This window comes from Panthera uncia, chromosome A2, assembly GCF_023721935.1.
Source record: "Panthera uncia isolate 11264 chromosome A2, Puncia_PCG_1.0, whole genome shotgun sequence".
Classification (NCBI taxonomy): domain Eukaryota; kingdom Metazoa; phylum Chordata; class Mammalia; order Carnivora; family Felidae; genus Panthera; species Panthera uncia.
The window spans coordinates 25,261,950-25,284,846 of record NC_064816.1 but is presented as its reverse complement, the minus strand read 5'-3'; the positions used below and the strand labels follow the sequence as shown (position 1 = coordinate 25,284,846).

At 43.6% G+C, this 22,897-nt stretch overlaps 1 protein-coding gene across 7 annotated transcripts in view; it reads right to left on the bottom strand.

Annotated features, from left to right (window-relative positions):
- Positions 1-22,897, bottom strand: part of PXK (PX domain containing serine/threonine kinase like) — a 74,000-nt gene that overhangs the window by 5,309 nt on the left and 45,794 nt on the right. For 4 of the 7 annotated variants that reach the window (XM_049640821.1, XM_049640815.1, XM_049640818.1 and 1 more), the window contains 10 exons: positions 21,992-22,096; positions 21,334-21,435; positions 19,699-19,860; positions 19,146-19,263; positions 17,809-17,887; positions 15,164-15,212; positions 9,819-9,896; positions 9,199-9,285; positions 8,683-8,752; positions 5,971-6,033 (listed from right to left, as the gene is read on the bottom strand). In XM_049640821.1, coding sequence (XP_049496778.1) covers positions 5,971-6,033; positions 8,683-8,752; positions 9,199-9,285; positions 9,819-9,896; positions 15,164-15,212; positions 17,809-17,887; positions 19,146-19,263; positions 19,699-19,860; positions 21,334-21,435; positions 21,992-22,096 — 913 coding nt within the window. The remainder of the gene's footprint in view (positions 1-5,970; positions 6,034-8,682; positions 8,753-9,198; positions 9,286-9,818; positions 9,897-15,163; positions 15,213-17,808; positions 17,888-19,145; positions 19,264-19,698; positions 19,861-21,333; positions 21,436-21,991; positions 22,097-22,897) is intronic. The other 3 variants (XM_049640822.1, XM_049640816.1, XM_049640819.1) reach the window with 1 other exon arrangement.

The window sequence follows — 22,897 nt, the reverse complement described above, 5'->3', positions numbered from 1 at the left end:
TATTCTCACTGCCAAACTAGGCTATATTTAACTGCAAAACGCACTGGTTCGTAAGCATGATTGTGACTTTTTTAGAACATGGCAAACATGCTAATAGAGCAACCAGGGAGTCATTTTCCTCTTCATACTCTTTGTTCTGTTTTTCTGAGCCACTTAGGTGCTGTTTTTGTTTACAACACTCACTTCAGAAGACCTGTGAAGGTTCTACCCCGCCTGAAAAGTGGAATGGGTACTGGAAATGCAATTAGTTCTATTGCTAAATAAGGACAGTCTACCAAGAAGTCTATCACTTTTTTCCAATCAAGCCTTCCATAGTCTAAAATGGAGACCTGTCTTTTTAAAGTTGGGAAGAGCAGGAACACAGGGCAGGTCTAAGGCGAGCTCCAGGCCAGGGATGAGAGGCCCCTCCCCGAAGGCAGCTGGGCTCTACAGGCTGAACTGGTCAGTGAGTGGCATTTGCTTACTTTAGGCCATGAAACCATTAAAAAGAAAAAAAGCAAGGCAAACGTTCTTGTCTTCCTTTTGACTGACTGGATTCCTGGCAAAATGTGAAGGATAATGCCTTCCTGACAGGGAATCCCAGAGTTCCTGATGAACCAATGTGCCCTACTGTCCAGAGGAAAATCCCTTTGTCTGTGGAGGGGCTGAGAAATGAGGCCCATGAGGGGCTGGGCAGACTGACCACTCACGTGGGACAGCTCTGGGAGGATACTGCCCTGTGCCACTTCCACCCGAAACAGCCCACGGCTCAAGGGAGGAGCTTACACGCTTGGGCTGGGAAGTGGGGGAGGGAGACTAAGAGGGCGGGAGAGCAGAGCCAACACACTCTTCAGAGAAGCGCTGCAGGCAGAGCTGTTCATCCCAAAGATGGGAACTGCTTTGTGTATGTGTAGGTCTTTAGAAAAGGGGGCAATTCGTGGGGCGCCTGGGTGGCTCAGTCGGTTAAGCGTCTGACTTCGGCTCAGGTCATCATCTCACGGCTTGTGGGTTTGAGCCCTGCATCGGGATCTGTGCCGACAGCTCGGAGCCTGGAGCCTGTTTCAGATTCTGTGTCTCCCTCTCTCTCTGCCCCTCCCTCACTCGCGTTCTGTCTCCCTCTGTCTCAAAAATAAATAAACATTTAAAAAATTTAAAAAAAAAAAAAGGAAGAAAAGAAAAGGGGGCAATTCTTATGGCCAGAGACATGGATTCTGAGCCTAGATTGGGTTTCAGACTTTAACCTGGCTAGACAAATTCTGGAAACTCCAACATTCTCAATAAATACATTTTTTGTGTGTGTGCCTCATTTATTCTTAACCATCCTTCCTATTATTTAAGCTTCTGGTCACTTTGTGCCCATAAGGCTCTGTTTTCCCTTCTCCAGATCTCCAGATATGAAACTTCTCTTTCCCCACTCTTTCTTACACACTGAGTTTTCTATAAATTGCCAACTCTCTCTTCAAAATTATTACATTAAATTATAAGCTGCAAGCATGAAGGGCTAGAATTCTCTTGCAGGGCATTTATAGCTTATGCTTGGTAGTACTTTACTGCTTATAAAGCTTTGTTTTTGCACGTTACCTAATACAGATTAGGAATTCCTTTAAAAGACAGCTTCAGGAGCGCCTGGGTGGCGCAGTCGGTTAAGCGTCCGACTTCAGCCAGGTCACGATCTCGCGGTCCGTGAGTTCGAGCCCCGCGTCAGGCTCTGGGCTGATGGCTCGGAGCCTGGAGCCTGTTTCCGATTCTGTGTCTCCCTCTCTCTCTGCCCCTCCCCCGTTCATGCTCTGTCTCTCTCTGTCCCAAAAATAAATAAAAAACGTTGAAAAAAAAAAATTAAAAAAAAAAAAAAAAAAAAGACAGCTTCAAAGAATGGAAATTACTTGTCCAAGGTCACAGCTGGGAAGTGGCAGACCCACAGCCAGGGTTTTCCGACTCCACTTTCAGGGTTCTTTTCCTGCCACTGGTCAATATTTAACAGCACCCTGCAGTGCACCCAAGGGAACAGGCACCTGATGAAAATTGGTAGGGGTAAAAGAGCAAAGACAGAAGCAAGTTTGGATCCTGGCTCTAGCACCCCCTGCTTGTGTGACCTTGGTCAAAGTCTGTCACCTCACTAGAGCCTCTGCTTCTGTGTCTTTAAAATGGAGCTATAGTAGAAACTACTCTCATTGGATAGGAAGGTATTCATAAGGACTAAAACAATGACTGTAAATCACTTAGAACAGTGCCTAGCACAAAATAAGTGCCTACAATATGTTAGATACAATTATTAAAAACAACAATAATGTAGGGTCTCCTGCTTTACTTAGCCTTCCCAAACCCGGTGTGTATGGAGATTTGGATCTTCTAAACCACTCATTTCTATGAATACAGAGTGTAAACACGAGTTGGTGATATTTACCATGAAAAAAGTCAGGATAAAGAATTTTAAAGCTCTTGAAAGAGTGACTGTCCAGAGGTAGGGAGCATAACCTTTAGCAGAAAAGAAAGGAATGTTCTCACCGAAAATATAAGGATCCAACACAAGAGTTTTAGAGAATCCCACCCCTCCCAATGGAATCACCACCAAACTCAGGGACATATTTATCCCTCAAGAGGCTCCATAGCAGGCAGGTGCAGTAAGAAATGGGAGAGGCCCCATACTTATGCAATTGTTGGAAAGAGCTCATGAGGGTGACACTCCTTCACTTAGAAACATCTGTCACTTCTGCTCCATACTAAAAGTAACAGGGCTTAAGAATACCCTAAGCTGTCATGTATGTGCTTAAAACTGATACTTTCAGGAAGGAAGGCAATGCGGTCAAACTGAACTTGCCTACACTGACGTATTGTTGAGCACACAGGGCCCCCAGTAGATTTACACTATGCTTGATTAGAAGGGACTGTGAGATGATATCCTCTTAATTCCCACATTTTTTGCCTTTGACAGATGAGGTAAACAATACCTAGACATGGAAAATGACTCATCCAAGGCGTCCCAGTAAGGAACGGTGTACCGAGGGCTTACTATACACCCAGTGCTGTTCTAACCCCACACCCAGGAAATGCTCTGGAACTTTGTAATAACTCCCATAGGCAGGCACTGTCATTATCCTCACTGACACATGGGAACACCTGAAGTGCAGGGAGGCCAACAGTCTGGTTCAAGGTCCCAGAACTAGCAAGTGTTCGCCCTTGAGTTTAGGTTCCCCGGCCTGAGGTGTAGTTCCTTCCCAAGGGGCTCCCAGATTGTGTTTTTGAGATGCTACCTTGAGCAAGAATACTTTTTTTAATACTAGCCCTTGAAAGTGAAGATTTTTCCTTCCTTTCTTGAGAAAATTGCATTTGATCATAAAGCTAGAAGACCTATTCTTGACTTGGTTCCCAGGTAAGCATGCCATTTTTTTTTAACCATTACCTTAGCCTAGAAGTAAAGCCATAAATTAGAGCAAATGTGATTCCAGCAACAAGATAGTGCAGAGAGGCAACGAGAAAGATGAGCCCACTGGAGAAGCCTGGCCTCCTGTCCTGGAAGGAGGGGCCAGTCTAAGCAGGGGGCTGACCAGCCAGAAGATGCCACCCCTAGGCTGGGAGTCTGCTCTCTCCCAGCAGAGGCCCTGAAGGCAGAGCAAGCCCAAGCAAATCCAGCAACAAGGATTTACGGAGCATCAGCCATGGGCACAGCTGCATGAAGCTACTACGTGTTTGTGGCTCCCTCATGCCTTGCACAGCACAGAAGCTTGGGACGCTGCTTGCTGGAGGACTAGATTTTCGGGGGGAGATTCTCTGTTGAAGGAGGGTAAATATTGGGAGAAGAAAAAAGAAAATTACCATGGTGGGACCTCAAGGAAAGCATTTGCTTAATTATGTCTATCATTTTGGAGCTCTTGAGAGGCTCTAGAAATGCGACTCCACATGAGCTAGGTCCCTGTCTATTCGTCCCTGTAAGCCAGGGCCAACCACAGTGCCCAGCACATTTCAGCCTCTCACTAAATGCATCGTGAATAACTGAATGAATAAATTCATTGTTCAAGGCCAGAAATGCTGGGTTGACAGGCAAAGGCTAGTTCTCATTTTTAAGAGATGCATTACAATAAGTGCCCAGCAGAGGTCAGAGTACAGTCTTTAGGGCTGAGTTGCTAATTTCATCAACAAAACGTTAAAGGAGATAAAGGAAAGAAGGAGCCAGTATTTGCTGGGAACTTATCACTTGTGCCAGGCTTTGTGCTTGGGGCCTCACATATGTTCTCCCTCTCAATCCTCACAACTCCCTTTCAGAATAGGTATGATCAAAATTCACAGTAACGCCCCCTACCACTCCCACTCACCTCAAAGTTTTTCCAACATTGACTCTCATTACCAAAAATTCCCCCTTTTTCTTCTCTCCTTCTGAAAATTCCCTCGTCTCATGCAAACCTGCTACAGTATGAGATAGCTCCCATTCAAAACACAGGTAAATCAGAGGATTCATGAAAAAAAATCCATATAGATGGAGAATTCCCTGAGGCATTTAAAAATGAGAACTGGCAGTTAACTTCCCAGGACTATACCTAATGCATACAGTAGATGTTCAATATGATTAAAGAGACACCTTATATGTTAAAGGGTTTATGGGTTCTCACTATTCATTCTCTCCAATTTCCTTCAAATGTCTAAGGGGTATGAAATTAATATCCTTTCTTCCAGAAAATGGTTCAACATGATCTGGGCAGTGGAGCTCCAGAAATTTCTGACCAGCCTATACAACTCACCCCTACACAAGACGGAAAAGACGAGATTCTCCCTTGATCAATATTTGGGGGCTTTCTTGTAAAATCTGCTGACAAAGTCAGCCAGGGAAAAGAATGATCATTCCCACGAGCCAGGTACTTGGCTCCTCAAAACGGGTCCTGGCCCAGAGCATTCCCCAGCAAACCACCAGTAACCAGCCTCGGTCAGCAAGAGGAGAGACCCACCAGCCAGAAGTAAGCTGAGTAAGAAGTTTGTACACTCTTATAGCAGAAGTTTGTAAACTATTCCCTTTATGCTTGCTTGTCATTTTCCTAAGAAGGTCAATTAGAAGTATTTGAGAGCAGATGGGTAATGCTCTTGATAGCTCCTGGGTGCCGCCTTAATCCTTGATGAACATGGAACTGTCAGCTCATAAATCAAGCCCAGGCAATGACCCTCCCTTCAGACAGCTGCAGCAACTCTTCCATGCACAGCTGACAAGCTCTGAATGGCAGAACCAGCTCCTCTGACATCGAAAACATCTGGTTCCTTTAAGAAGTGAAAAGAAATATGACTGGTATCCCAATGTGTTTTTATGAGGCTAGCAAAATGGTCAGGGAAGAGATATTAGTTCAAATAGGAAAGAGGGAAAGAGCATCATGAGACTATTCCACGAAATTGGAGATTATTTTTATAAATATTCCCCAAGATAAATTCTTTCTACATTTTTCAAACAAAACTCATCGTAATCTGATTTAATTCACAAAGGCAAAACAAAGGCCACAAAAATATTCCCAGGACTAAACGTGTTACAGAGCAGAACAGAGCACCAACAGTTATCGGGAAATCAGAAGTTCGGTGCTTAGGTCACTCCCACACCTGGGCATCTCACCAGTTCTGCTCTGTGACCACACAGACATTGTGGCTGGGCTCCCTGAGGAGACAGCTCTGGCAGAACAAGGCGCCTGGGCAGCAGAGCAACTGTTTTGTTCAGCTCAGCATGTACCAAGGCGAGCTCTGATCTGAGGAGCCCTGCGTGAGGCTTTTCAGCAAGAGAGCTGGCTGGAAGCAGAGGGTGGCTACTGCCTCTGAAATCAACTATTCCACTCCCTGTGAAGTCTGAATTTGGAAATCTAGACCCTCAGCTCTTCCAATTTGCAGTCCCACTGCTTTCTCTGGAGGAGGCAGGTACTGTCTGACCCCTGACACACTTGGGCCCAGGCAGGAAGAGAAAGGGCCCCATTCCTCCTCCTGCTGGGTCAGAGGATGGCAGAGGGTTACTTTGCCTCCATCACTCACCTGCTGTAGAGGGTGGAGTCGGTGATGACGGGGATGTGAGAGGTGAGCTGGCCCCAGATCCTGCTAAGAGAAAACACAGAGAAACCCTCATGGGGACAAAGACGGACACCTAGAATCTGGCCTGAGCTGGGACCCACCATTGCCTGAGAATCTGCACGTGGCTTAGTGGGTGGGCCTTATGGTAAAAGATGAGGGGGGACAGGGAATTCAGAGGCTGGAGTCACTGACCACAGGCTATCACTGCAGTGTAGGGCATGCTTCCTCCCCAGGCCACTGAAGGCTCCTTGCCACCCACTGCTCCCCACACTCTGCCTGGTTGAAAACAACTTTGAGCTGTCAACGACTTGTGCAGTTGGCTGTAGTATCTTTTCCTGACCCAGCTTCTGTCCCTGGATAATGAACGCCAAATGACAATGGCCACAAGCAATACAGGGGACAGAGAGAAACAGAGAGGGACAGAGCAGTCCAGTGGAGGCCTCTCCAAAGGAAGTGAGAGTTCCCCACAGCATCCACCTAGCAATGTTCTCTGTAGAAGTTCCATTTTATCAATTAGGTAGGGTCAGCCTATTCAGTGTGTGGGTCTCCCAGGCCTCTTCTTAGCTGAAATCCAGCAAATACCATTATTTACATTAAAACAATATGCATATTCCCCATATTCTCAAGTTCTCAGCATCTCCCCATTGCTCAGAAGTCTCCAGAGAATATCCTCCTGGCCTGACATAGAAGTGGCCCAATAAGCAGATAGAGGCTCCTACATAAGCCCTTCTGTGGCAGCATGAAGGCTGTCCCCTGACACAGAGGTCCTATGGAAGGGTTAACCGAGGCTCCAGGGGTGGCTGTGATCATGTCCCTGAGAAGCCTCCAACCATCACCTCACCCACTGCCCACAGGACAGGTTGGACATGGCATGGACGCTGGGCATGAGGAAAAATGTCTGAATTAAACCGCACCTCCCTCAAGCCGAGTGGCTTTTCACTATTCGCAATATGCTCTCACCACCCTGTTTAAATATGAGAGGCGTTTTACTGAAAAAGGAGGCAAAACCCAACCCATCCTGTCTTCCCACTGCTTTGTTGTGCCAGCATAGATTTTAAAGGGGAAAAGACCAAATCTGTGATTCCAGTGGGGTCTGGAGATAATGTTTACATTTCTGCCAACTGCTACTTGGCTTTCCTGAACACCTTGAGGGTGCGGTGGGGTCTTGGAGTCCTTGGAATCTCATCTGGCTGCATCTGGCCCAGAACCTTGCAGGCAGGCCGGGCCTCGGGAAGGTGGAGGACCCTGAGCCAGGCTTTCTCTGCTTGGAAAAAATTAGTTGCCGGACAGAATGTCTGTCAGACATGCTGGTTGGAGACATGAGTTTCAGCCTAATGATGACAAAGACTGGCCCATGTCCGTTGCATCAACCATGGAGAAAAGAGACCTCCAGCTCTGGAATTACCCGCCAGCCACAGCAGCTGCTGTATCTGAGAAGCAGGCCTTCATCCTCACTGGGGCTTCCCGCCTCTCTTCCCTTCTGTGGCGGCTGAACGCTGCAGGCAGTGGTATCAGCACATTCTCCCCTCTTCCTGGAGTGGGTGACTTCCAGCCCAACTCTCCCAACTTCCAGCCCCTCCCACACTGCCTGTGATCTCTGGCTTCGGCTGGTCCGGCCTTCAGGTCCTGTGCTCCCTGGCAGCCATCTCCTCACTGACTGTGCAGAGACCTGAGAAGGCATGAGTTGGGAACACCCTCGATGTCCTCCCTTCCTTCTACTTTTAAATGTCTCTGCCTCTTCACCCAGCCCTCCTGGCTCCTACATCCCAGAAGAGATGGATGGGCTTCCTCCCTGGTGAGACTGACAGTTGGGGTCCTGCAGCTAACCTCTTGGCCTTCCAGCCCCCTACCATTCTCTCATACAACTTCAGCTTCTCTCTCTCTCTGCTTGGCCCTTCTCCTGCCTGAAAGTATATGCAGCTATCCCTGAACCTAACAAAACCTCCCCTTTCCTTGGCCCTCTGGGCTAAGCCAAAGCTGCTTCGGGTTAGATGAAGCCTTTCCTTCTCTATGTGGAACTCTACCTCGGATACATGCATAAGATGGAAGGGGAAAAAAAAAAAGATTCAAAAAGTGCATAAGGTGGAAGAACTGGCAGTCTCCAAGGGATCATTTAATCTGGCTCTGATTTCCAAAGATGGAGACATTAAGGCCCAAGGCCAGCAGGGCTGGGCAAGGGGTCACCAGGAGTGACAGCTAGGACTGCCAGTCCAGGATAGTCCTCTCTGTACCACCACAGTCCTTCTGGAAGGATGCTTCTTGCCATCCCCACACACTGTTGAGTCCATTCCTTAACCCACATATGAGGGCACATCCTCCCACCATGTGGGGACCGAAGTACAGGGCAGGACTCAGGGTTGTTTCTGTTCATGTAGGTTCTACTGACAAACAGGAGGCCTTGTGTTGTAAGTTGGATTGGTTTTTCAACCATGGCTAATGCTCATCTTTGGTTGATCAAGTCTCACTATCAATGAGGAGGCTGTGTTACCCCATAACCTCAGAGGATTCTTCCAGCACTTGAGTCCTGTGAGCCCATGCATGTTGTCACAATCCTTCACTAGGGGCAAGGTTCTTCTGTTCCCTACACTGCCCAGTCTCTGGCCACCAGAAACCAAAAACGACTCCAAGTCCTGACCTTTGGGTCCTAGGGCCCCACGATAATCTTTAACCAGTTACCTGAATTATTGGAGTTGCTATATTTTGCTGAATACTCTTCACTGTTTTCAACAGCAGACCGTTTTGACTTCTTTAAAAATAAAAGAGAGATGGGGAAAAGTAAAGCATAAACACACCGAAGCTGAGAGAATACAAATATTTTCCAGGCACAAAGTTAAACTAGCTACATACAAGGTCATATTTGACCTCATAACTTAATACAGTTAAGAAGCCACAAGCCACAAACAAAGGGGGAACAAAACCAAGAATGCTGAGTGTACTTTCTCAAGCCAGTCATTCTCCTCAATTACATTAGGCTGTAATCAGCCCAGCAAGCCAGGAAACTATATGGTCCATTTCTCTGCTGATATTATATGGCTCTTTTTTAAAAGCTGCAAACCAGTCATCTGGAACTAGTTTTAGCTTTCAAGGAGACATAGCACAAAATCTTGTCTTTAAACATGCACTATTAACCTAAGAACTTTCTTCACATGTAGTCAAGAATTCACAGAGAGAATTCAGAGACATCAGGCTTACCTTTCGAGCTAAAATCTTTCTCTTTTTCCTCTCTTCTTCAGATCCATGGTGAGACTGAGCTCTTGTCAGTCTTCGATGCTGGTGAATCTTTAAGAGACCACAATTCACCACAAAGTAAGTATATCCTATGTTAATGAAAATCTCTAACATGTTTTGCCAAATCAAATTATTTGGATGAAAATTCCTTCCTTGCTCAGCCTGTCTGCCTCCAAGCTCGGGTCTGGATGTTTGGGAAAAGAGTATGCCAGAAGATGAAGACCTTTTCCATTTTTCCCCGTTCCTTCCTGCCTTTCCCTCTTCTATAGAAGACAAGTGTGGCTCCTAGCACTTTTAGAGTAAGGACCACATGTGCCCCACCACCATACTGCCTGCCCCAATCAGAAATGCTGACCACCCTTTATAGGCATGTTTGTTTTCCCCATAAGCTGAGCACCTTGAGGGAAGGACTGTGAAGCATCTGGCTCTCTCACAGCATTGAGCATGGAGTCCAGTTCAGAGTGAGGATGCAAGAAATGTTTATGGATTGAACAGCCAGTCAAAAGTAAGTCACTGTGAATACTATGGCACAGGATGTGAAAACTGAAAGATGAAAAAACAATAAGGAACTACTAGCAATTTACCTGCTTCTGTTCTTCAATTAGTCTTTTTTCTATACATTCTTTGGCAATTCTCAATGCCTCTTTTAACTTTGTGGGAATCTGAAGGAAGAAAAAGTACATAATCCACTGAGTTAAATGGCCAGAGATGTTCTCAAGTCCTGGTTTTGATAAAGGAGCAGTTGGTTATCATGAAGGAGGGCATCTGGAATAAAATCAGTTACAAAATACCCACTTGAATACTATCCTGAACACCTCTGGCATCCCCATCATGCTTATCTCATTACCATTTTTAAGCAATATATAAAATGCATAAATAAACATGTTTCAAGTAATTCAAGTAATACTCAATGGACTCCAAATTGCCAAAACCATCTTGAAAAAAAAAGACCAAAATTGGAGGCACCACATTTCTTGATTTCAAAATATAATAGAAAACTACACAAATCAAAATAATGTTATACAGGCTTAAAGACAGATACACAAACCAAAGAGACAGAATAGCCTAGAAATAAACCCTCATGTGTACAGTCAAATGATCTTTGACTAGGGTGCCAGAAGGGGCATAGTAGAGAAAAGACAGTATCTTCAATAAATGCTGCTGGGAAAATTGAATATCTACATGTAAAAGAATGAACCTGGACCCCTACCTTATACTATATGCAAAAATTAACTCAAAATTGGACTAACGACCTAAAAGTATAAAAGTCCTAGAACAAAACAAAAGCTTCATGACACTGGATTTGACAGTGATTTTGGACGAGACACCAAGAGCAAAGGCAAGAAAAGCAGAGACAGACAGATGGAACTTTTTAGAAACTTCTGCACATCAAAGGAAGCAATCAACAGGGTAAAAAGGAACCTATGGAATGGGAGAAAATCACTGGAAATCCTATATTTCATAAGGGATTAAGAGCCAAAATATATAAAGAACTCTTAAAACTCAACAACAACAACAAAAGCAACCCAACTAAAAAATGGATTTGTCACAAAAAAATAGATTATACTAGAATAAAGCTGAAAAAAAAAAAAAAAAGATCAGAAAATCTAAGGGGAAAAAAATGGGTCAAGGGCCTGAAGAGACATTTCTCCAAAGGTTTACAAATGGCCAACAAGTATACGAAAAGATTAATCAACACCTCTCATCATTAGAGGGCTGCAAAAGAAAACCATGATGAGATCTCACCTCATACACATAGGATGGTCACCACCAAAACCAACAGAAAATAACGAGTGTTGGCAAGGATATGGAAAAATCGGAGTCCCACCACACTGATGGTAGGAATGTAAAATGGTGCAGCTGCTGTGGAAGACAGCATGGAGGTTCCCAAAAAACTAAAAACGGAATTACCATACGATCCAGCAATGCCACTTCTCGGTATATATATCCAAAAGAATTGAAAGCAGGATCTTAAAAGAGATACTTGCACACCCAAGTGCATTGCAGCATTATCCACAACAGCCAAGAGGTAAAAAATGCCTAAATGTCCACCAACAGAGGAATGGCTAAACAAAATGTGGTTAAGACACACAGTGGAATAGTATTCAGCCTTTAAAAAGAAGGAAATCCTGTCACATGCTACAACATTGATGAACCTAAAGGACATGACTGAAATAAGCCAGTCACAAAAGAACAAATACTGTGTGCTTCCATTTCATATGAGTTATCTGAAATAGTCAAAGTCCTAGAAACCGAAAGTAGAATTGCATTTGCCAAGGGCTGGGGATGGGTTAACGGGGAGTTGTTTGATGGGTCTTGGGTTTCAGTTAGCAAGATAAAAACATTCCAGGCATATGTTACACAACAAATGTAAATACAGTTAACACTACTCAACTGTACACTTATAATAAAAAATAAAAAATATATACAGCTTATTGGAATGAACACACACACACACAAATTCAAGTAATTATAATATTTTAATATTTTGTAACTTCAGAGGAATTTTCTCTGTGAAAGATTTACTTTCTAAATTTCCCAAGAGTAAGCTTTTTCCTGCCAGAAGATACTCTTAACTATAGCCTGGTACCTGGTATGCTTCTGAGCCTGTCATCTCTTAATTTATTAGTTTCTCAAGCCACAAGGAGCTCAGGCCTGAGAAACAAGACACCTGGATCACATTGAACTTTTTTGTCTCTATTATTCTTTTAAAAAATGTTTGAGTAGGTAATAGGGTTCAAAATTCAAAGATATGAAAGGGTACATACACAGTAAGAAGTCTGCCACCTAGTTCTCCTTTATGGAGGCAACCAATGTCACCAGTTTCTTGTGTCTCTTTCCAGAAAAAAAGTGCACATACAAGAAATTAACCTTGGTTTTTAAAATCACATTGTCATTGCTGCACAGATGCTCTGATTCAGAGAAAGAACAAGGTCTAATAATAATCCTGGGCTGGACTTTCAGGGCTTGGAAGAACATGTTTATTTACAAGGCTGAATATATTTCCTGAGGAGTGTCAGTGAAGAAGAGAACTTAAGAGTTTTTCTTTCCTACTTCAGATCCAAATAAGCTGTTTTTGTTGGAACTCCTTGGACTGGCAAAAAACAGGACAGAGGAAAGCTTCTTCCTCTCCTGTACAATCTTCTGATCCCATTGTTTTTCCTAAATTGAATTTAATAATAGTATTACATTTTCTTTTAGAATATGGAGAGGAGAAAGAATCAGCCTTCATTCTACTGCCCAAAGCAAACTCAACCATGAGCACTGAGGAGAGCCAGGCCCTCAACCAGGCGCTCACATAGATCATCTCAGTTGACCAAGGACAATAAACAGGTGTTACTCATCAACTGTACACACTGAGTAAACATCAACTCAAAGGTTAGGCCCATAGATGACTGGATCTCAAATGGGGGTAGTCTTGCCCCCTCCTCTCTCCAGGGGACACTGGACAATTTTTGGAGACCTTTTTTATTGTCACAATGTGTGGGGTGGAAGTACTGCTCACATCTAGTGGGTACAGGCCAGCGATGTTGCTTAACCTCTGACAATGCACAGGACAGCCCCCCACAGCAAACAACTATCTGGCCCAAAATGTCAAATGTCATGTCTGAGAAAACCAGCCTCAGATTAATGGCTGGTATGAAAAAAGCACAGTAAGGCATCAACCTGAGCTTTTTCTCTCCATGATACTACACAACACTGCTACTTCCCAGGATATTTCCTTCCTGCCTTTCTCTAGACACAAGTATTCCTTTTTTTTTTTTTTTTTTTTTGACACAGATATTCACACATTGTATTTATATCCTGCTTTTTCCCCCTAAGCCCAAATAATCATTTTCCGTGCTACTACATGTCTTTATAAGTTTGACTTTTGGGAGTACCTAGATGGCTCAGTCAGTTAAGCGACTGGCTTTGGCTCAGGTCATGATCTCACAGCTCATGGGTTCAGGCTCCCACACTGGGTTCTGTGCTGACAGCTCAGAACCTGGAGCCTGCTTCAGATACTGTGTTTCCCTCTCTCTCTGCCCCTCCCCTGCTCATACTCTCTCTCAAAAATAAATAAACAGTAAATAAATAAATAAAATTTACTTTTATTAGATAAAAAACATTTTATTAAACAGATGTACCATAATTATTAAATTATTCCCTAATTGTAAAACATTATGATTGTTTTCAAATATTCACTATTATAAATACTGTACCTAAACTAAGTAAGCTTAGGTAAAATAAGTAAGTCACGGGTATATAATATACAGCATAGGGAATACAGTCAATAATATTTTAATACCTTTGTGTGGTAAAAGATGGCAACTAGACTTATCGTGGGGATCATTTCATAACGTATAAAAATATCGGGCGCCTAGGTGGCTCAGTCAGTTAAGCTTGACTCTTTTGGCTCAGGTCATGATCTCACAGTTGTGACATCAAGCTCTGCATTGGGTACCATGCTGACCATGGATTTTGCTCAGGATTCTGTCTCTCCCTCTCCCTCTGTCCTCCCCTGGCTTGTGCACATGTACACTCTCTCTCTCCCTCTCTCAAAATAAACATTAAAAAAAAAAAGATTCTCCCTCTGTCCCTCTCCCCTGCTTGCACTCTCTTTAAAGAAAAAAGGAAAAAAAAATTAAAAATATCAAATCACTTTGATGTATGCAAACTAAGAGGATATGGTATGTTAACTATATGCCAATAAAACAATATTGTACCTTCTTTTGTTCGCTTTAAAAAAGCACTAACTTGACACACAAATGGCCAACAGGTAATGAAAAGGTGCTCAACATCACTAATCATCCTGCAAATGCAAATCAAAACCACAAGAGGTATCACCTCACATCTGTTACAATGGCTATTATCAAAAAGATGAGAAAAAACTTAAAAAAATTTTAATGTTGATTTATTTTTGAGAGAGAGACAGAGTACAAGCAGGGGAGAGGCAGAGAGAGAGGGAGACACAGAATCTGAAGCAGGCTCCAGGCTCTGCGCTGTCAGCACAGAACTGACGCAGGGTTCAAACTCGTGAACCACAAGATCATGACCTGAGCCAAAGTTGGAAGCTCAACTGACTGAGTCGCCCAGGCGCCCTGAGAAATAACAACTTTTGATCAGGATGTGCAGAAAAGAGAAACCTTGTTACATTACTGGTGGAGATGTAAATTGGTACAGCCACTAGGCAAAATAGTATGGAGGTTTGTCAAAAAATTAAAAATAGAACTACCATATGATCCAGCAATTCCCCTCCTGGGTATGTATCTGAAGGAAATGAAAACACTAAATTGAAAAGATATACACTCCCATGTTCACTGCAGCATTATTTACAATAGCCAACATCTAAGCGTCCATCAACGGGTGCATGGATAAAGAAAAGGGGGGTATATACAATGGAATATTACTCAACCATAAAAAAGAAGAAAGAAATCCTTCTATCTACAACAACATGAATGGAGCTTTGTGGTATTATGCTAAGTGAAATAAGTCAGAGAAAGACAAATACCATATGATCTCACCTATATGTGGAATCTAAAAACAAAACAAAACAAAACAAAACCCAAACTCATAGAGGACAGATTGTTGACAAAGAACAGACTTGCCAGGGCTGGGGAGGGGGAAGGGGGCAGATGAAATGGGTGAAGGGGCCAAAAGGTACAAATTTCCAGTTCCAGAATGAGTAAGTCATGGGATATAATGTATAGCATGGTGAGTATTATTAATGTATTGTATAGTTGAGAGTTGCTGAGACTAAATCTTAAAAGTTCTCACCACAAGAAAACTATGTATAGCGATAGATGTTAACTAGGGTTGGTGATCATTTCATAATGTACACAAATATCGAATCATCATGTTCTACCTCAGTAATTTTTTTTAAAAGCACGAAGTTTCAAAATCAACTCATATATGTCACAAACCAAAAAAATGATACGATTTGCTTTACCTTAAACTGTGGCTTTTCAGAAGTGGTTAGTAAAACATCACTGAATAACCTGTAAAGAAAAGAAATAAAAAAAAGTTTTCATAAGCCAGGTGTCCTCTCAGATCAAAATGGAATGAGACATCTTTAGCCCATGAGGTTCCCACCACATCTCTTGGCCCTGGCCCAATCTACCAGTTTGTTCATGCTTATCAACAAACTCAAAGGAGTTTACAGGCCACCCAGGCTGACCTCGGAAAAACCTCAGAACCTCCTCCCCCACCCCCGCTGCCCCTATTCCCTAATATTAGAGGGGCTATACCAGGAAGAGACTGGGTCAGCCCTGTACTGAAGGTTATTTCCCCACCTGTGGGACAGAAGACGTCTCCTGCTATACAGCAAAGCAATAATGCTTTAAAAAAATCAGTTTTGCAAATCCTTATATTATTATTTCATTATATTACTATATTTATTATATTGCAAATAATGTACACAGTAGATATTGCTAAACAGAAGAACCAATTTCCCACACCCACCCCCGCCTTTTTTTAAAAACTAGAGGAGGATAAAACTCTTTCTCTCTCCCCCTTTCCTTCTTTCCCCTGTTTACTCTCTCCCTAAAAATAAAATAAATAAGTCTTTTTAAAATATTGTGTTACTAAAAACAACAGCATGAGGAATTCTGAACTGCTTTGACTAAAACAGTTGGGAGAATTTAAATGGCTGCTTGGATAGTGCCCAAATGGCTGTACGTGATTCTTTCCTTGAGGAGTCTCCCCTTTTCTAAAAAACAGGAAGTATGTCACAAGTAGAAATGACACCGTTAACTTTTCCCCACAGTGCTCCTGGGGTGGCTCTGGAGGTGGAGACATAACTCTCCTGTCCAGGCCACAGGTCCATTTACTTCCAGAAAACATGTTTTAACTGAACACAGCTCACGCGTCTTCATATATTCAAGTATTCTTCGCAAGGCTGAAGGCCACACGGTAGAAAGACTTAAGTGAGGAAAAAACAATTTGGATTCACTTTAGCACTGGAAGACGGGGTGGAGAATGGAAGAGCTTTGGGGGGCGGAAGGGGGGGCTGCAAATGCAAATCCAAGTAAATCAACATGGATACGGGCTGTTCCCTAACCACAAATGCATTTTCCTCTACCAGTTTGTGTGAAAATTATTTTATTTCCCTAACTGGATCTATTCTTCTGTATTCACATTGCTGTTAAAGGAGGATGCTTGGGAGAGGGACATGCCAGTGTCAGCAGAACTTTAATATGTCACATCCTCAGGGCAAGGGCTTGGGCTGCTTGCCTCAGCACCAGCTTCCTTGGGGCCTAGGACGGCACCTGGGCTATAGCAGACCCTCTCTAAACACGAGGAACCTGAACTTACCACAACCTCCTCTGAGTTCTGGCTGTATGCACTTCCAGCTAAGTCCTGCCCTGTTCCCCACATTATTGTTTCCTGAGTACATGTGTTCTACAGCAAGCTGGTACAGACAAAGCACTGGGCACACTGCATGGCATGTCATGTTCACAAAAGATAAGCTGAACCAGTATTAATCATATGGGGGGCTCAGTCAGTTAAACGTCCGACTCTTGATTTCAGCTCAGGACATGACCTCACAGTTCATGGGTTCAAGCCCCAAGTCGGGCTCCGAGCTGACAAGGTTGAACTTGCTTGGGATTCTCTCTCTCTTTCTCTGCCCCTCTCCTACTCACATGTTCTCTCTCTTTCACTCTCAAAATAAATAAATCAACTTTAAAAAAAAAAAAAAAGAAAAAGAGAGAGAACTCCTTTAAAAATAAAATAAAATAAAAAGCACTTATTAAGTACCTGGCACTTTATTAGGAATCATCTCATTAAATCCTCCCAATAACCTTCTGAGGTGGGTCCTATTATCATCCTCATTTTACAGATAAGGAAACTCAGCTTCTAGGCAGGAAACCTGCCGAAGGTCACCCAGGTAGAAGTGGTGAAGTTAGGTCCACCCCCATAACCCTTAGAGGTTATGTCTAAGCCTCAGACACATTCTACTTAACCACCTGCTGCCTCTCTAAGAAGGGATAGAAAATATACTGAGAGGCAAGGCCCCAAAGTACTATTTCAATTATCTTGCTTAACTATTCATAACCCAGTTTAAGGGAGAATGCCTTCTGAGCTCTAAGCCCCTAGCACAAGGTCTGGTACATGTCAGATGTTTAATAAATGTTACTCAGGGAGCAAAGGAACAAACAAGTGCATGGGAGGCAAGAAATGTGCTACCCTCCTCTTAGAGTTGGATCCACTGAGGCCTATGACTTGTGAACCAGTCACAGCTGAGGGCCAACTGGTGTGCTGAAACAGGGCCATAAAGGACAGCGCTCGAGCAAGCCCTCTGTCAGGATTTCCTAGGTGGGGGGATGCCATGTGTACACACACACGATGCTAACACCGACAGGGAGAGACACGTGTGAGAGTGTGGACATGAAATCAGAGCCATCAGACTACGGTAGCAGAGAGGTCACGAGGAAAGGTCATGATATCATGCTGCAAGTGACCAACAGCAAGCAGGTCACTCTAACTCTGCAAGGACCACGATTGGGTATTTACTATGGTACCAAGCACCTGGGTTAGTAGGCTGGCGTTCGACACAGTTATGAAGATTACAACCAAGGCATATGATTGACTTACGGCATCTGTAAGAGCCGGGAGACGGTAGGCATGCCATTTTTACAGGCTTCACAAGACAGCGTAGACTCCAACACGGCCACTTGAAATGAACAGATACACATTTTAGTTCCACAGAACATGCTGGCAAATCCACTTGGTGATGAAAAGTTTGACACCACTTCGCAACAACTGTCTGCAGGCTGATCAGGATGGTGTCAAAACTCTTCACGCACAGACAGATGGCATACACGGGGGAGGGGGATGTTGGCACCATGGATGTTACCGATGACTCAAAATAAATGGTTCAGAAACCACATGCTGACAGAAAGCTAAATATATCTCAAAGATAATTGGAGGAAGGACTCAAGATATCATTCATAAAAGTGTTTGCTCTCTTAAAAGAGAAGTAAACACCACACAGAAAATTCTGAACTTGAAAGACATTTTGCTGCTTGTGTGCCTTTAATCAAAACCAGCACACAAAATGCCAACTGTTGATACCTCATCATCCAACACCTTGGATGATATATAAACAAAAGCAGCCAGACTTTTCTACTCACAGGTCACTGTTGAGTTTCAGCTGTTCAAACTCAACACAAAGTCGTCTCAGGGCCTGTTCTTTTGAGCCACCTCATTTGACACAGAACTAGCACTTGGTGGAGGCTTAGCTTGCAGATCTTGAAGACTTGGGGGTCCAGGAGCTACCCTGCCCTCCCTTCTCAGTGCTCTAGCAGTGAGTTCTGAGCTGGCTGTGGAGGGCATGAAAGGGTCCCTGGATGAGTGTGCATCAGTTCCTACATCCCTCTACCAAAGGTGTCTCCCACCTGGCCTCGGACTCTCCTCGGTCCCCTCAGTAATGCTGGAAGAACTCCTGGATCCAATTTTCCAGGCATCTGTCTACCTGCCTACCCCTCCTCACGCTCGTCCTGCCAGGCTTTTATTTATAAGAGGTCCAGCCCCTGGTTCTCTTGTTCCCTGCAGGTCCCACTTCGGCCTCAGTCTGGCTCCCAACACCTGCCTGAGTCGAAAGGCTGCCTTCAATTTGCCTGCTCCTGGTTTCTCCTTTTCTATCAGACTCAGTCCAGCCATACTTCTTTTTACAACCTACTTTCAAAATTCTAAAAACAGTTACAAAACATCTCCTGAGGTTTCAGATAGCCTGACAAATGGACAAGCCATCTGAATTTTTAGTGAAGTGCATGTAAATAAATTGCTCAGACTTTGTTGAATTTTAAATTGGATTTGATTGACTGTGGAGCATGCCAACTTCCTCTGGGTCCTTCCTGGACTCTGGAAAGGGGGTGAGTAACTCTGCAGACTACCAGGGCCCAGAAGACTCCTTCAAACCCCATACTAACCCACAGCCATAGACGGTGCAGGAGGGAAGGAGTCTACAGGCACTGAGTCTGGCGGTCGTCCATAAGTCATTTCATACAGTAAGTGGCCAAAGCAGTGGACGTCCACACTTTCCAATGTCTGTGGAAGACAAGACAGCAGCAGCGTGGTGATCCTTCAGTTTGGGTTTGTGAATTCCAATGCTCCTTTCCTACACTTCCACTGAGAAACATGGCCCAGGGGCAACTCCACCCACAACTGGTAGTGAAAACACAACTCCAAAGCCTTTTGCAAAAGCTCACAAGGCATTACTTTGACTCAAGATCTTGGTCCTACTCTCCACTGTTTTCCAGTCAGTGATTCTACATCTCTCCGTGTGCCATCTACCATTTCAACAAGGCTCTTGGAGGTACAGTGATGCTCTGTAGGAAGAAGAGGGCTAAGAGGCATGGCCTACCCTGCCTGTACCTCTCACTGCTTAGTGCATATTTCTTACATGCGCAGATCATGGGTCCTGCATGGGGGCAATTTAGACCAAAAAATGAACTTGCTGTTTTGTTACTTTTAGCAACTTACATTGATTTTCCTGAACTGTGAGAAATAGGATCGGTAGAAGGAAGGAAGGCCCAATAAAGAATTCTCAAGGTCTAGCAGCCGACAAGTGTCACCATCTAGCATCACATTGGAGGCATGCAGATGCCCATAAGGGAATCCCTTGTCATGTAGAAACTTCAGTACCTATTAAAAAATATGTATAGGTTACATTTTCTCCCCCAATTCATTCAGCTATGAGACAGGTTAAATTTGTATTTTAAGTCAATACATTGTGAAACAAAACCAAAGAGGTCACTGAGGAGATTCCTAAAGAAAAATGCCACTTCCATCCATTTCTTTGGAGAAGGCGATGATGCTGAATGCTTTCCAGCTATGAGACACAACAATAAGCTCCCTCATTTCCAAACAACAGAGGAGCAGTCTGCATATACTTGGGGTTAACACCTTTGGTGCCAAAAAGCTCTACTTTAAGCACTTTCTGATCTCAACGGGCCAGCTCTTTTCAGGCCACAGTCTTGATCCTCCTGCACAGATGAGTAAAGCTATCATGTCAGGGCATCGGCCAAAGTTATTCAGGAAAAGAGGCTGAGCTGAAGACATCTCTAGACCAATCTCTTCTCAGAATATACTGGGCTGTTTATTAACAGAAACATATGACCGGCTTCCACAGAAAGAAGCAAACTTTTCCTGCCATTTAATAAACAGTGGCTCATCCAGTAATCCAGATCCCTAGATAAACCCCCACAAAGACCTTGTGAACTAGAGCAGTGCTAGCCAAAGGGGGTGCCCAGGGCAATCTACTAAGGACTAGAAGAAAATGATACAACTTCTCCCTTTTCTCTTTCTTTCTTTTTCTTCCTTTCTTTCTTCCTTCCTTCCTTCCTTCCTTCCTTCCTTCCTTTGGAGCACGCACGCATGTCAGCAGGGTTGGGGCAGAGAGAGGGAGAGAGAAAGAATCCCAAGCAGGCTCTGTACTGTCACCATGGAGCCTGACACAGGGTTCAAACCCACAAACTGTGAGATCATGACCTGAGCCAAAATCAAGAGTCGGACCACTGAGCCACTCAGGTGCCACTTTAACTTCTCCTTCTTCTTGTTTTGTTTTTAATCTCCTTCTTTCCTAACTTATAATGTACAACATATATTAGTAGTAGGGTACGCATATAATAGTTAAATATATGTAACATCGGCGGGTGTGCGGTGGGGTTATGTTTAAATTATTTTCACTAATAGGGTCTCACAATCCAAGGAGCCTGGAGAATACTGATGTAGAAAGAAAACGGGAAAGCCTTTTCATGCTAGTTACACTTATGCAAGGGAGCCATACGGTTACATATTGACAAAACAAAACCAACAATATTGGCACAAAGATAAAGATCAACCAAACATAACACAAAAGTTGGTATCTGCACAGTAAAGTTCTTAAAAATCAGACACTAAATTCCAATAGCTAAGCTTTGGTAATTTTGTAGATCTAAACTGCTGTCTTAGGTCTCAAATATTTGCTTTTTGGGATAAAATGGGACAATGCCATCAGTTTATAAGTGATCAGACAACTTAAACTATTTTGGATGTTGCCTAAGAACTTTCCCAAAAGAATACAGTAAACTGGATGAAATTCCAATGCAGCTGAAACAAATATTAAATACCTCTTACCTCTAATATTTGCCGCCCATATGTTTTTATTTGCTGGAGTTCAAGGCCCTGGATCTTCTTAGGGTTGCAGTACTTCTTTAGGAATGGGTCTTTTGGTTTTGCCTTTGGAAAAGAACAAAGAGCACATAAGAAAGCAGCAGAGGGTTTACATTCTGCACACAGCCTCCTGGAACAGGGAGGAGTCTGAGCAGCTGGTGGTGCCTGATGAGATCAAATCACAGGAGGTAGTTTTTTAAAATACAAGGGTCTGTACAGTTGATAGAAAGAAGCTGACCTGGGTTCCATCCCTTCTCTAGTCCAGTGAAGATCAAACAGGTCTTGACCTTGGCAGACCCCAAAGTCCTATTTTCCAACTTTCCTGAGATACTGCAGTATTGCTTTCTTAAGTGAAAGACACAAACTTCAAAACTGACCTAAGAAAGCAGCCTACAATGTAATGGACCTAAGCATTGTGTGTCCAACCTTCTTCCATGTGGGGAAAGGAATGCTCTACCAGACTGGGCAGTTTTATTGCTAAAGTCAAAATAGATTCCAAATAAAATCAAAATTAAAATAAAGCCCCCAGGGCCTAACTTCTGGAAACTTAAAGCTCAAGTATCAACAACAGGTTCTGAAGGGACTTGAGAACGTCCTTATGATCATGAACTTGCACAAGTACCTTGTAGATCAGGTCCTTCAAAGTTCCTTTTTCATTAAACATCCTAATAAGCAATGCTGAGGATTCATTAGCTGTGGCAAAGGTGACCCGATAGATGTAAGGGTGCTGCCAAAACAAGAAAGAAATTCACGATTATTCACATCAGTGTCTAGGTCCTTTGAGATAAGAATCTGGTTACATAGAGACAAGTACCATTTCAGCTGTGTAGTTGCACATAAATGTGGGGATGTCCCTGAACACATGGCATTTTCTTACAAGATGATCAACTAGCACCTCGTTCTTTATTTTTTTTAAATGTTTATTTATTTGGAGAGAGACAGAGCGTGAGGGGAGAGGGGCAGAGAGAGGGGGAGAGTGAAAATCCCAAGCAGGCTCCCCGCTGTCAGCACGGAGTCCCATGCAGGGCTCGATCTCACCCCAAGCCGAAATCAAGAGTCAGACGCTTAAGCGACTGAGCCACCCGGGTGCACCTGATTCTTTAGATGAGAGAAGGAACATAAAGGGAGGTGGCTAACCGGCACGGTGAGCTCTACATGTGAAGGTATCTGCCTGGGTATGCACATTCTCAGAACCCAGGCAAAAGGGTGGAAGAAAGAGAAAGTCTGAGTTTGGGGGACAGTGGTTTTAATATTCTGCTGCTGTAAACTGGTAAAGACTATAGCCAAATCCTAGAACAGCCAAGTGAGGACCAGGGTAAATGTGTCTTTATTCACAGCTTTGCCTAACATTTCACACTGCTGTTCGGTACCACGCCAGGGAATGTAAAAGCCAGAAAACAAGCAAAAGCAGCATCCTTTGGCATCTTAAGCCCTTATCAAAAGCAGCTTGCAAGAATCTTCCGATCCTTCTACTGGAGTGTGCAATATGACGATTCACAGGGTATTCCTGAGATGGGGACACTGAGTC